We start from the raw sequence: 13,491 nt of genomic DNA on the forward strand, positions 1-13,491 counted from the left end.
CCACTGGACCCTCTCCAATGTGTCCACATCCTTTCTATAGTGGGGGCCCCAGAACTGGACACAATACTCCAGGTGTGGCCTCACCAAAGCCGAATAAAGGGGAATAATCACTTCTCTGGATCTGCTGGCAATTCTACTTCTAGTGAAACCTTATTATGCCATTAGCCCTGTTAGCTAGAAGGGCACACTGTTGACTCATATCCAGCTTCTCATCCCACTGTAATCCCCAGGTTCTTTTCTGCAGAACTGCTGAATCGCATCAGATTTCTTTTGGCCCAATCCTCTAATCTGTCCGGGTCACTCTGGACCCTATCCCTGCCCTCCAGCATATCCACCTCTCCCCCTAGCTTAGTGTCATCTGCCAATTTGATGAGGGTGCAATCCATCCCCTCATCCAGGTCTTGACTTTAAGAATTTTCCTGTGGCTCTGTATGAAGTTCAGGCAGCCTATAAAGCCAACTTACAATAGCTCTCTCTGCAGGATTCTAGCAAAGTTCCAGATTCTAGTACGATTGTACCAACATCACAGCAGAGGTATCACTCCTTTCCCCCTAACTTACTTCCCCACCACAAATCACAGAAAAATGTGCATGGACAGTTCAGTTTCCTTGGGAGCAGCATCAGCATGATAGCAACACAGGTATGTCCCTTGCCAACTCCCATTCCAAGATTTTCTAATGTCATAGTAATGGGTGCCACCAGAATCAAGCCATTTGGCTGATTAATGCTTTATAGTTAACAAATGTGTGGTATACAGTTCACAATATCTAAAGGCAGTGATGAGGTTTTCAGATTAAAAAGAGGAAATGTGTAACCAGTGAAGGCAAAGTGTCCCTCAAAACCTACAGTCTTACATTTAAAGACAAATATTTAATAAGTAGCAATTTGTAAAAAGGCAATAGTATCCACTAAGTGTCATCTTATTTGTATGCATTGCACTAGAAATTAAGACACCAATTTTTAGCAAAATAAGGGAGCAATTCTATTTATTAGTGAAAGTAATACAAGTGAACATCACAATCAACTTCCAAAAAATAATTGGAGACTCTTTAGTTACAGTGTATATGAAATGACATCCACTGGAAAACTGCAGTTTTGTATTTCTAAGGATGTTTTGGCAGATGTGGTTTCACTTTTTCTGCTTATCACAAAGTTATTTTTCTTTTGATTGTTGTTCAAATTTAAATTATTTTAAAAATATAGAATGTTATTCATTAAAAACTCCCATCGCTGGTATCAGAATTTCTAAAGATGATGACTTTTGTATGCCATTATGTTAGCTCCTAAGAAGGAACATAAGACAGACTTACCTTCAGGCTCTGCTACTTTAGTGAAGAGAGATTCCGTATACCAGCCAACTACACCATAGGGAGAATCATTAGGCAAAATATTAAGTGTAGCTCGTGCTCTCTTAGGATCTATGGTGGCTCCTCTCATGGGATCCTTAATACCCATTGTAGTGACATTGGTGAGTGTGATAACAATAGTTTCAGAAAGCTCTGAAGTGCTGTCTGCAAGAACTGTCAGGGTGATTGTGGACAAGGCCTGGCCTTCTGAAAATGATACCTAAAAGTTTAAAAAAATAGGTAATTTCATTCCATACTCCTGTTCCACGTACTTTCATCAACATTTGCTTTTCTAAAAATCAATTTGTGAAAAAAACCATAAACAGAGTATTAATACAATATGCAAATGACAGTGGGAGATGGTGTGACATCATTGAAGACATAAAAATAACTGAAAGGGATCCAGAGAGATTAGCAACACTGACAGGAAACAGCACGGAGAGAACGACTTTGGAAAAAAGTAAGCTCTTTAATTCGGGCAAAACAAAATCCGAAATGCTGAGTATCCACAACTCTCAATGACTTCAGCACACCTGAAAATCAAATTATTTTATTTGGATCCCTTAAATAGAGACTGAAGTGTCTAAAACACTGTGACGATGCGCTCCCGCCCCGCACTCGAGGTGCCCGTGGTGACGGTGGATGGACACGCCGGGGGGTGGAGAGCCGGCGTGCCTCCGGGACGGCGGGCCGCGCTGCCGAGTCGGGGCTCGGTGCGGCGAACGATGAGAGGCAAGGAGAGCCTCTGGGTGAGGCCCAAGTAGGAGGGCTAGAGAGGCGCAGGCGTGTGACGTCACGGGGGAAGGAGGGTTGCTGGGAGGCGTGGAGGAGATGACATACGGGAACAGGGCCGGCGGGGGATTTAAACCCAGGGCCGGCACCGTGAAAGAGGGAGGAGGGAGAAACGGAGAGTCAGGGAGAGAGGAAAGGTGAGGCTGGGATACGCGGCAGGGATGGGCCCTTAGGAAGGGCGGAGTAGGAAGCGGCCCAGGGCGGGGTCGTGGAGCCCGTGAGCGGGTGTGTTTTGGGGCTCTTCCCCCACCTGCTAGGGAGGGACCGTGTGTCCCTTTCTTCAGGGCCCTGGGCCGGGGTTCGGAGAGGGGGTGGGCCCGAATCCCCCTACTCCGTTGGCCAGTGAGGCAGCCTCGGGCATGCATTAAGGGGAGAAAAAGAGGAATGTGAACAGGGCGGGTTTCTGTTGCGGGTTGTGCCTGTGGCTACCGGACAGTCCCGCTTGACCAATAAACCAGGTGACATTAGCCGTGTTGGTGGTAAACTATGCGAGACTCTTTTACAAACACCCATTCTGAAAATCTGGCTAAGTCAGCAGAAAAACTCAATTTCAAAATTGTAATACAGCTGCATTATGACTTCTTCTGCCACACACTTTACTTTACATACTTGATTCTCTGCCTGCCCTCTTTGACCAATTTCCTTTTTTTTTTACTTTATTCCTTTCCAGAAATAATTGTTGTATATCTTCATAATCTGTTTGCCCTTGATTCCTTGTATCTATAATTTGTAATGTCCTAGAAGTCACAGGATTTGTCAGTTTATGCCCCCCGCCACTAGGTGGAACTGGGTCCAAAGAATTCAGGGTGCTAGAGCTGATTGGTTCTAAGAAGGGTCACTATGCACTGAAGCGGGAGGAACAAGGTTCTCTACCATACTTGAGCACTTGAAGGGACAACAGTTAGGACTTTGGATGTTTTCTAAAGTATTTTTAAATCAGTGCTTCACCAACTATAGAAAAATTACTACATACCATTCCTGATGCTGGAAATATATCATTAATGCTCCCATTGGCTATCCACTGTACTGAAACCCAGCCATATGTTCCCATTAAACGTTCAACATTCAAGGTGATTAAGTTGTCTTGTTCCATTTCTTCAACTTGCTTAGACAAAGAATTCTGGAAAGCAATAAATATAGTACAGTCACACAAAATTACATTATTTGAATGGCTAAAAAGCATGTGAAGAGATCACAGAATCCTAGAACTGGAAGGGACCTTAAGAGGTCATTGTGTCCAGCCCCCTGCCCTCACGGCAGGACCAAGCACCATCTAAATCATCCCTGATAGATGTTTATCTTACCTCTCTTAAATATCTCCAATAATGGAGATTCCATATTCTCCCTAGGTAATTTACTCCAGTGCTTAGCTGTCCCGACAGGAAGTTTTGCCTAATTCCAACCTAAACCTCCTTTGTTGCAATTTAAGCCCATTGCTTCTTGTCCTATCATCAAATGTTATATATAAAAAACTCATTCAGAATTACCTTGAGGCATTAGAAGCTAAATATTAAACACTGTATACACTGCGTTAAGCACACTTCTCTGGAAGTGACTGAATTTTCAGGGGTGCTAAGCCTATAAAGCTCCCATGGACATAAATAAATAAATAAATAAATAAATAAATAAATCAGCCCTGTGTTTAAGGGCCTAATGTTGGGTAACCAAGTTTGAACTTTTTTGCAACAATGATTTCATCTCCAGACTTGTTTTAAAGTAGAGGTGTGTGACAGGGAGCACATACCCCACACTGTAATAGGTGGGATTAAAACCCTGTGGCTACGTCTAGACTGGCCCCTTCTCCGGAAGAGGCATGCAAAGCAGGCAAGTCAGAATAGGGAAATCCGCGGGGAATTTAAATATCCCCTGCGAGATTTAAATAAACATGGCCGCCGCTTTTTTTCCGGCTTGGGGAAAAGCCGGAAAAGAGCGTCTAGACTGGCGTGATCCTCCAGAATAAAGCCCTTGCAAGTAGGTGTAGCGCCCCCTCTCCACCTGGTTACCTTCTTTTAGAGCCAATCTCCTTTCAGGTTCGGATGGATAGGTCTGGGTTCTTCTGGATCCCGCCACCTACTCAATTTTATTCTTTCTGATTGATGTACTTGGCGGTGCCTCCACCCCCCTCACTCCTTCCTAGCAGGGTTGCCAGGGCAGCTTGGGAGGAAAATTCTAGCCCAGGATAATCCCCACGTATTCGCCAGATAGTTGGAGACTCCCAGAAAATAACACAAACACATACACTATAATAAACACAATTATATTAAACAGGAGACAATTATAACAGAACAGGGTAAAACATTATTTTTAGGGTCACCGGTGCCCTGCACTGTGAAGTTAGTGTCCCGTTGGTACGCGTACTTTGTTGGGGCCCTTGATGACTGTTGACCACACAATCCTTCTCTGCAGAGGTTTAGCAGTGGGGCTGACTAGGTCCAGTACAGCCCAAAGGACTCACAAATGGGAGAAGGCAGCAAATCCCTCCACAGTTTAATAGGCTGCAGGTAATAAAATCCCCAAACAAATTCCCTGACTTACTAACTAAAAATTGGTGCACTCACACACTCCATGAATGAGCCTCAGGTTGAGAGATGACTCAGTCTCTGCAAAGGGGCTGCTCTCTTCTCACAGGGGTCCTCTTCAAGCAGGAACCAGGCTGCTTCGGTCCCAGAATTTCCCCTCACCGTGAAGGGGTGCAGGGCTCAAGATGCAGACCACACAACTGCACCAAAATTCAAAACTATAGCCTCCCAGGCCAGCCTCCAGACCCACACAGCAGGCAGCAGCCCTGAACTTGCTGCTAGAGCCCAGCTGACCATGCAGTGACTCTCTCACCCAGGGAGCTGGAGAGCCAACTCCGCCTGGCTGGGGAAGCCTCCCAGCAAACTCCACAACTGGGAATCAACAGTGGAGACATAAACCCAGCTGAGGGATCCTGCCTTCAGGTCCCTAGAGGCTAGCTCTCAGGGGGAACCCTGCATGCAGGCCTGGGGCTTACTAGCTCCCACACACTCAGTCCTCCCCTTTCTCTGGCTGGCTCCAGACTCCCCTCAACAATGGTCTCTCCTTCCCCCTGGGAGGGGCATCTCACTCCCTGTGGGTTGCCGGGCAGACTCTGGCCCTGGTAGGGAGGGGGAGCCAAGGCAAACTCAGAGTGCCTCTCCCTGAGCTGCCAGCAGACAAAGCCCCAGGAATCCAAGCAATCTCCTTGGGGGTTACACTCTCCCTGTGCGAAAGTTCTTGCCGTCCTCGGCAAGGGTCATTTAACCACAAACATGCAAGGTCCTTTCCATCAGGTAATAGTATACATTGTTTAGTTGACAATAAATATCATTAGCCAATAAGTAAGTATTGCTGTGTCCACATACAATATTAATTTAAACATTAAATTGTTATTCAATTTACATTAATAACATTCTTACTATATTTAAATAAATGACTTAACCTTGGAGTCTCCATTGTTAACTATCAGACACAAACAATAATAGGCCACCCGCACCCATCTATTTACTAAATGCAGAGGGACAGAGGTGGAGGACCCTGGGACATCATAGGTGAGTTTCTGTACAGGTTTTCGCTCTCGTTCTGAACGTCGAAGTACAGGAGCTTCTTCATTCTCAGGGTTCTCAGCAGTAATGACTGCAGGACAATCAATGATTTCCCTCTCTGCAGGTTGCATGGCTTCTCCCACATCCTCTACAGGTGGAACCATCCTAGCTGGTAAACCACTTGCCTCTTCATGCTGTATTGTTGACTGAGGGGGTACAAAGGGTGCAGCTTCAGGGTTAAGTATTTGAGCTAGAGGAGGCTCAGATTCTCCCTCTCTAACAGTTTCTACCTCACATAGCTGCTCATGAAGCATAGGAGGTATTGGATAATAGGGGAAGAATTCCTCTTCACTGCTACTCTGTGAATGAGGATCATTTTCTCCAGAGGAGGTTAAAGACTCACTGTCTGCCTCCTCAGCAGATTCAAGTTGTGCAGTAAGGGTTCTTTCTGCAGGAACTTTCTTCCTTAGTCTTGAACGAGTAATGGGTCGCCGGGAGGAACCACATTCACTATTTTTCTCTTCACCTATTAACTGCCCCACTGGCAAGAGGTGGTTTCGGTGAATAGTCTTACAAACATTTTTTCCATTTTCCATCCTAAGGCGATATACAGGCAAGTCTGGTAGCTTATCAACCACTATGTAGGTGTCTGCATTCCACCGGTCAGCTAATTTATGTTTTCCAGTGAGACCTAGATTTCGGATTAACACTCTGTCTCCTACCTGCAGATCCTGTTCACGGACCCGACTATCATATCTCTGCTTGTTAGCAAGGTTGCTTTTTGTGGCTGCTTGGGAGGCCAGTCTGTAAGCTTCCCGCAAGTCACGCCTGAGACTCTGAATGTACTGGAGATAAGTTGTTTCGCTAGCTTCATCAGAGGATATCCCAAAACATAAGTCAATTGGTAGCCTGGCTTCTCTGCCAAACATTAAATAATAAGGCGAAAACCCAGTGGACTCATTTTTAGTGCAGTTATAAGCATGCACAAGGTAACTGACATGCTCACTCCATCTGGTCTTTTGGGATGGATGTAGTGTTCCCAACATGTTTAGCAAAGTCCGGTTGAATCTCTCCGGTTGTGGATCTCCCTGGGGATGGTAAGGAGTGGTTCTGGACTTCCTTATTCCCAGGGTTTTTGTAAGTTCACGAATTAGTCTGCTTTCAAAATCTCTTCCCTGGTCAGAATGGATTCGGGCCGGGAAACCATAATGTACAAAGAATTTGTCCCATAAAATTTTGGCCACTGTACTGGCTTTTTGGTCTTTTGTGGGATATGCTTGGGAATACCTTGTAAAATGGTCAGTAACTACAAGTATACTGGAGTGGTTCTTTCTATCAGGCTCCAATGACAAAAAGTCAATGCACACCAATTGCATGGGTGCATCTGTAGCGATGTTCACCATAGTCGCTGCCTTTTTTGGCAGAGTCTTCCGCTTAACACACCGAGAGCACCATTTGCAGTGGTCTTCCACAGATGCTGTCATTTTGGGCCAATAAAACCGATCTCTGACCAGTTCCAAAGTCTTATCTACCCCCAAGTGACCATGATCATCGTGCAGAGACTTCAACACCATCTCCTGGTATTCTTGGGGTAAGACCAGTTGTTTCCGCACATGGCCCCTTACAGTCTGGGTGGTCCGGAATAACAAACCTTTGTTAATCACTAAACGATCCCACTCTTTTAAGAGAAGAATTGTGCCGGGGGAAAAGTTAGCCTTAGAGACGGGTTTTTCACCCTTTTCTACAGCTTCCAGCACAGGTCCAATATTTGAATCTTTCCACTGAGCTCTTCTCAATTCAGTCGGAGTTAACTGGGGCAATTCAAAAGTCTTTAGCCCAACGAGGTTTGCATAAATGGTAGGTATAGCCTTCTCAGACAACCCCAGTGTGTCAGCATATCTTTCCTCATTTACATAAGGGGACTGCACTTTTCCTATTACAGCCTTGCAGGTGGCACGAATAGCAGGAGATGGTATCTCCATCCACTCAGACTCTTCCTCGAGTGGGTTATGAGGGCGACGGGACAATGCATCTGCATCTGCATTGGTTTGACCCGAACGGTACTGCAGCTTAAAGTCATAAGCAGCCAAGGCAGCCATCCATCGCTGACCAGTAGCGTCTAGTTTAGCCGTGGTCTGCACATAAGTAAGTGGGTTATTATCTGTTTTTACTACAAAGGTCGCTCCGTATAGATAATCATGAAGTTTGTCCACAACAGCCCATTTGAGAGCTAAAAACTCAAGTTTGTGCACGGGATAGTGTCTTTCAGAGGCAGTCAACCCTCGACTGACAAACGCCACAGGTTTCCATTTATTCTCATAATTCTGATAGAGAACTGCTCCTAATCCATCAAGACTGGCATCTACGTGTAGTTCATAGGGCTTGGTAGGGTCTGCAAAGGTTAACACTGGTGCAGTGGTGAGTTTCTCAATAAGGGCATGGAAAGCGCTGTTGCATTCCTCTGTCCAACGGTCTCCAAATGGTTCATTCACCTTGAAATACCTCTCATTAGGACTTGCAAGCTTATGTTGGGGTGATCTCTTCCACGTTGGGGGGTATCCCCTTGTCAAATTGGTGAGCGGTCTCACAATGGAGGAGTAATTTTTTACAAATCGGCGGTAATATCCACAGAAGCCTAGGAAAGATTGTAAAGCTTTCAGGTCTTTGGGTACAGGCCAGGTGGTTAATGCCTCAATCTTCTCGGGATCAGTCGCCACACCTTCTGCTGACACAATATGGCCTACATATTTTACTCGGGTCTGACAAAATTGACATTTATCAAGTGACAGTTTCAACCCACTAGCGTCCAGGCGGTCTAACACTTTCATTAGTCGAGCTTCATGCTCTTCCAGAGTTTTCCCAAAAACAATTAAGTCATCCAAATACACCAGCACTTCTAACAAATTCATATCCCCCACTGTCTTCTCCATCAAACGCTGGAATGTAGCAGGAGCTCCTGAGATACCTTGGGGCATCCTCTCAAACTGGTAGAATCCCAAGGGACAAATGAAAGCTGTTTTCTCTTTGTCTTCAGAGCTCATCGGGATCTGGTAGTAGCCGCTTCGTAAATCTAAGACAGAGAACCATCTGCTTCCTGCTAGGCAAGCTAAGGCATCATCTACCCTAGGTACAGTGTATTGATCTGGGATGGTCCTTTTATTCAGTGTGCGATAGTCCACACACATGCGCACAGTCCCATTTTTCTTCCGCACCACCACAATGGGGGATGCATAGGGGCTACGGGATTCAGAAATTATTCCTGCTTCCAATAGTTCTTGGATATGCTTTCTCACATCCTCAATGTCTGCAGGTGCCAGTCTTCGGGACCTCTCCCTGAAAGGCCTGTCATCTGCCAAACGAATGGTGTGTTCCACGTTAAGGGCACACCCCACATCCCATTCTTCAGTGGAGAACACATTAGGTCTCTCGCTTAACTGCTTTTTTAACCGGTCTTTCCAACTGGGAGATACAGGAGAATCACCAAAATTAAAAAGATCAGGATCCAATGCCTTACAGGGCTTTCTGGCTGCAGCTGCAGGGCTCATAACACTCTCTACTCTATACAATCGTGCCAATACCATTCCTCTCCTGATGGCTATGGGATGGTTGGTTTCATTTCGTATTCTGACCATAATGCCAGCTTCTTCCAGCTGTGGTAAGGACAATAAACCTCTCAGAACCATCAGACCACTAGGGAGGTTATCTCCATCAGAGGACTCCATCATTACTGTATGAGGAAGGCTGCTACTGTGCTTCTCAAGTTTTCCCCTCAAGTCAATCTCACCATGTGGGGGTATGGACAGAACAGCTTTGGATACTCTTACTACTTTCCCTAGAGATTCATCGTCAGAGCTATCATGGTCAGAAGGCATTGTGGATGAGCCCAGGGTCAGTTCTCTCCATGGAGGGCGAACCACATCTGGGGTCTTCTGGCCCAAACGACCACAAAGTGTGGCCAAAGATTGGAACATGTTGCTGTTGGTTCCAATCAATATGGGAATGCCATCAGAATTTTGTGTCTCAGGACAAATCAAAGCCAGAGTATCACAATCCTGGAGACATCCAGCCAGTTCTGCAGGAAAACGTAAAGTCACTAGTACATATCCATCGTATGGGTAACTAGCATTGCTAAGGCCCCATATTGCCAATCCTTCTAGAGGATGGATCTTCACTTGAGGGAGGAATTGCCGATGGAATTCTCTAGTAATGATGGTGACCTGAGATCCACTGTCCAGCAGGGCCCTACAGGGAATCCCTTCTACCATCACATTAACTACCGCTGCTGGGCCTATCAATCCTTCTGGGAATGGGCTCCAGGAAGGCTGTTCATAACACAACTTAGTGGAGCTCTGACTGTAATGGCTCCCAGTATGCTCCATTACTGGGATCCTTGGGAGTTTCCCTGTAGCTTCTTTTTTCGTTGCGCTACCTTCTCTTCATTCCTTGGGTTGTCACACTGGGTGGAAATGTGCCCATCCTCGCCACATCGGTAGCAGAATCTCTTGTTCCTTGGGAGGGTCACCAAGGTTTTCTTTACAGGTTCTCTGTTGGGGTCCCTTCTCCCTGGGTGAAAAGGAGGGTACTTCCTTTCTGTCAAAGTTGGTGGAAGAATATCGCTAGGTGACCCCTGAGGCATCTTACTCGTCATAAATTCAGTGAGCTGTGCTGTCAGGGTTTTGAGCTGTTGATGGAGGTCCTCAGTGGTAGGCAGACAAAGGTCATCCTTCAGTTTCTGAGGACCAACGGTCTGGCTCACTGAGATCTTATTCCTCTCTCTAACCGTTCTCTTTTCCTCCTCCTCCCGGACTTCTCGCAGCAGTTGGTGGAATTCTGGAGGACTGTCCAATCGGTCTGCAAGTTTCAATTTCATAATTAGAAAATCATCATAAATGGCACCTCGTATGACCTGTTCTAGTCGTACTCGGTGTTCCTTGCTCCTTTCAGTGCCTTTACGGCGGATGCACAGTTGAAGGGATGGTTCCAATCTGTGAAGATAGGAAGATAGTTTTTCACCTGAATGTTGGTAACAGGATCGAAACTGAAAGTAGAGGTCTTCCCCAGTCTCTAGGCTCCCAAAGGCATCCTCCATCGCCGAGAGATAGTCATCAACAGTGGCAGCAGGCTTGCTGGCTTTTAATGCACAGATTACATTCCCTGCAGGTCCTCGCAGGCTTTCTGCCACACGTTTCCTCTTTTCAGCCTCACTACATTGCCATTCCTGCATCACCTGATTTAGTTGATGCCTCCAAGTGTCATAGTCATCTTCCCCTACAGGCACAGGTTTAATGCCTGAAAAGAACTTCAGTTTTCTGTAAGGACCTGATTCATATGCTGTCTTTATGGACTCCCCTATTGCTTTTCCCATAGCAAAAATTATTTGGTCTGTAGAACTGGAAGGAGGCACAGGACTACTTCCCAAAAGAGTCCTTAATTCAGTCATGGTCTTCCCTTCCTGCATAAGGAAGTTCCCCAATTTGGACTGAAAACCATTAGTTTCAGATGGTGGGGCAGATGGGGAGGGAAAACGTGATTGTGTTTGAATGGTCACCTTCCATCCGTCCTTCTCTCCATCTGGCAGAATTACATGGGGAGTCACTACAGTAGACAGTATAATCTTGCTCTCTACAAGAAGAGATAAAGTAGCTTCCCCTTGTGCTTTCATCTGACTCCGAACCACACAGGTTCCCCATTCTCTGACATTAGCAATCTCATCTTCAATTTGTCTAATTTCCCATTCAGTGGGTACATTAGTGAGCAGAAAGTGGCGTTCAGGGTCAGCTCCCTCCAGCTCACACCAAGCTATAAGCCTCTTCTGATAATCCATACTGGGAATTTACTTAATATCCCAGGAAGACAGCAGGAGTGTATATAAGGTATGAGTTTAAAAGACGGGATCCCAGCGGTGCCTCCAATGTAGCGCCCCCTCTCCACCTGGTTACCTTCTTTTAGAGCCAATCTCCTTTCAGGTTCGGATGGATAGGTCTGGGTTCTTCTGGATCCCGCCACCTACTCAATTTTATTCTTTCTGATTGATGTACTTGGCGGTGCCCCCACCCCCCTCACTCCTTCCTAGCAGGGTTGCCAGGGCAGCTTGGGAGGAAAATTCTAGCCCAGGATAATCCCCACGTATTCGCCAGATAGTTGGAGACTCCCAGAAAATAACACAAACACATACACTATAATAAACACAATTATATTAAACAGGAGACAATTATAACAGAACAGGGTAAAACATTATTTTTAGGGTCACCGGTGCCCTGCACTGTGAAGTTAGTGTCCCGTTGGTACGCGTACTTTGTTGGGGCCCTTGATGACTGTTGACCACACAATCCTTCTCTGCAGAGGTTTAGCAGTGGGGCTGACTAGGTCCAGTACAGCCCAAAGGACTCACAAATGGGAGAAGGCAGCAAATCCCTCCACAGTTTAATAGGCTGCAGGTAATAAAATCCCCAAACAAATTCCCTGACTTACTAACTAAAAATTGGTGCACTCACACACTCCATGAATGAGCCTCAGGTTGAGAGATGACTCAGTCTCTGCAAAGGGGCTGCTCTCTTCTCACAGGGGTCCTCTTCAAGCAGGAACCAGGCTGCTTCGGTCCCAGAATTTCCCCTCACCGTGAAGGGGTGCAGGGCTCAAGATGCAGACCACACAACTGCACCAAAATTCAAAACTATAGCCTCCCAGGCCAGCCTCCAGACCCACACAGCAGGCAGCAGCCCTGAACTTGCTGCTAGAGCCCAGCTGACCATGCAGTGACTCTCTCACCCAGGGAGCTGGAGAGCCAACTCCGCCTGGCTGGGGAAGCCTCCCAGCAAACTCCACAACTGGGAATCAACAGTGGAGACATAAACCCAGCTGAGGGATCCTGCCTTCAGGTCCCTAGAGGCTAGCTCTCAGGGGGAACCCTGCATGCAGGCCTGGGGCTTACTAGCTCCCACACACTCAGTCCTCCCCTTTCTCTGGCTGGCTCCAGACTCCCCTCAACAATGGTCTCTCCTTCCCCCTGGGAGGGGCATCTCACTCCCTGTGGGTTGCCGGGCAGACTCTGGCCCTGGTAGGGAGGGGGAGCCAAGGCAAACTCAGAGTGCCTCTCCCTGAGCTGCCAGCAGACAAAGCCCCAGGAATCCAAGCAATCTCCTTGGGGGTTACATAGGAATAAGAGATCCTCCGGAAAAGGGCTTTATTCCGGAGGATCGCGCCAGTCTAGACGCTCTTTTCCGGCTTTTTCCCAAGCCGGAAAAAAAGCAGAAGCCATGTTTATTTAAATCCCGCAGGGGATATTTAAATATCCCCCGCGGATTTCCCTATTCTGACTTGCCTGCTTTGCATGCCTCTTCCGGAGAAGGGGCCAGTCTAGACGTAGCCTGTGGGTGGAGGAAGTTTTGCTGGGGCTGTATAAGACAGCAGAGCAACTCAGTCTGGGCTGGCCAGTGGGGGAAGTAGGACCTCCAACCAGAGCTCCTGAGCTGCTGCAACCAGTAACCATGGCAGTGGGAACCGCACACCAGGGAGACAGCCACAACGAAGCCCCCAGAATTCCAGAGAGAAGGTGATGCTAGAGACATAGAAGGCCCAGTGACCACATGTGGATCTGACCACAGTGGTAGGAAGTAACCCAAGGGGGGTGCAGGAGCAGCCTCTCCCATCCAGGTACACTCAGCGAATTTTGGCCAGATTCCCCGCCAAGGGAGTGGCAGATGGTGCTGCTGCTGCTCACAGGGCCCGGGGTTGGGGCCTGGTGGAGCAGGGTGGGCCTGAGTCTCCCTGCCAGGGTGTTAGCACTAACATTACTCTAGGAAGTGGGC

General features: G+C 47.0%; 1 protein-coding gene across 1 annotated transcript in view; it reads right to left on the reverse strand.

Annotated features, from left to right (window-relative positions):
* Positions 1 to 13,491, reverse strand: part of ADGRV1 (adhesion G protein-coupled receptor V1) — a 391,810-nt gene that overhangs the window by 251,698 nt on the left and 126,621 nt on the right. The window contains exons 53-54 of the mRNA XM_075932856.1: positions 3,112 to 3,258; positions 1,311 to 1,566 (exon numbers count right to left, since the gene is read on the reverse strand). Coding sequence (XP_075788971.1) covers positions 1,311 to 1,566; positions 3,112 to 3,258 — 403 coding nt within the window. The remainder of the gene's footprint in view (positions 1 to 1,310; positions 1,567 to 3,111; positions 3,259 to 13,491) is intronic.

Source organism: Pelodiscus sinensis, chromosome 6 (genome assembly GCF_049634645.1).
Source record: "Pelodiscus sinensis isolate JC-2024 chromosome 6, ASM4963464v1, whole genome shotgun sequence".
Taxonomy (NCBI): Eukaryota; Metazoa; Chordata; order Testudines; family Trionychidae; genus Pelodiscus; species Pelodiscus sinensis.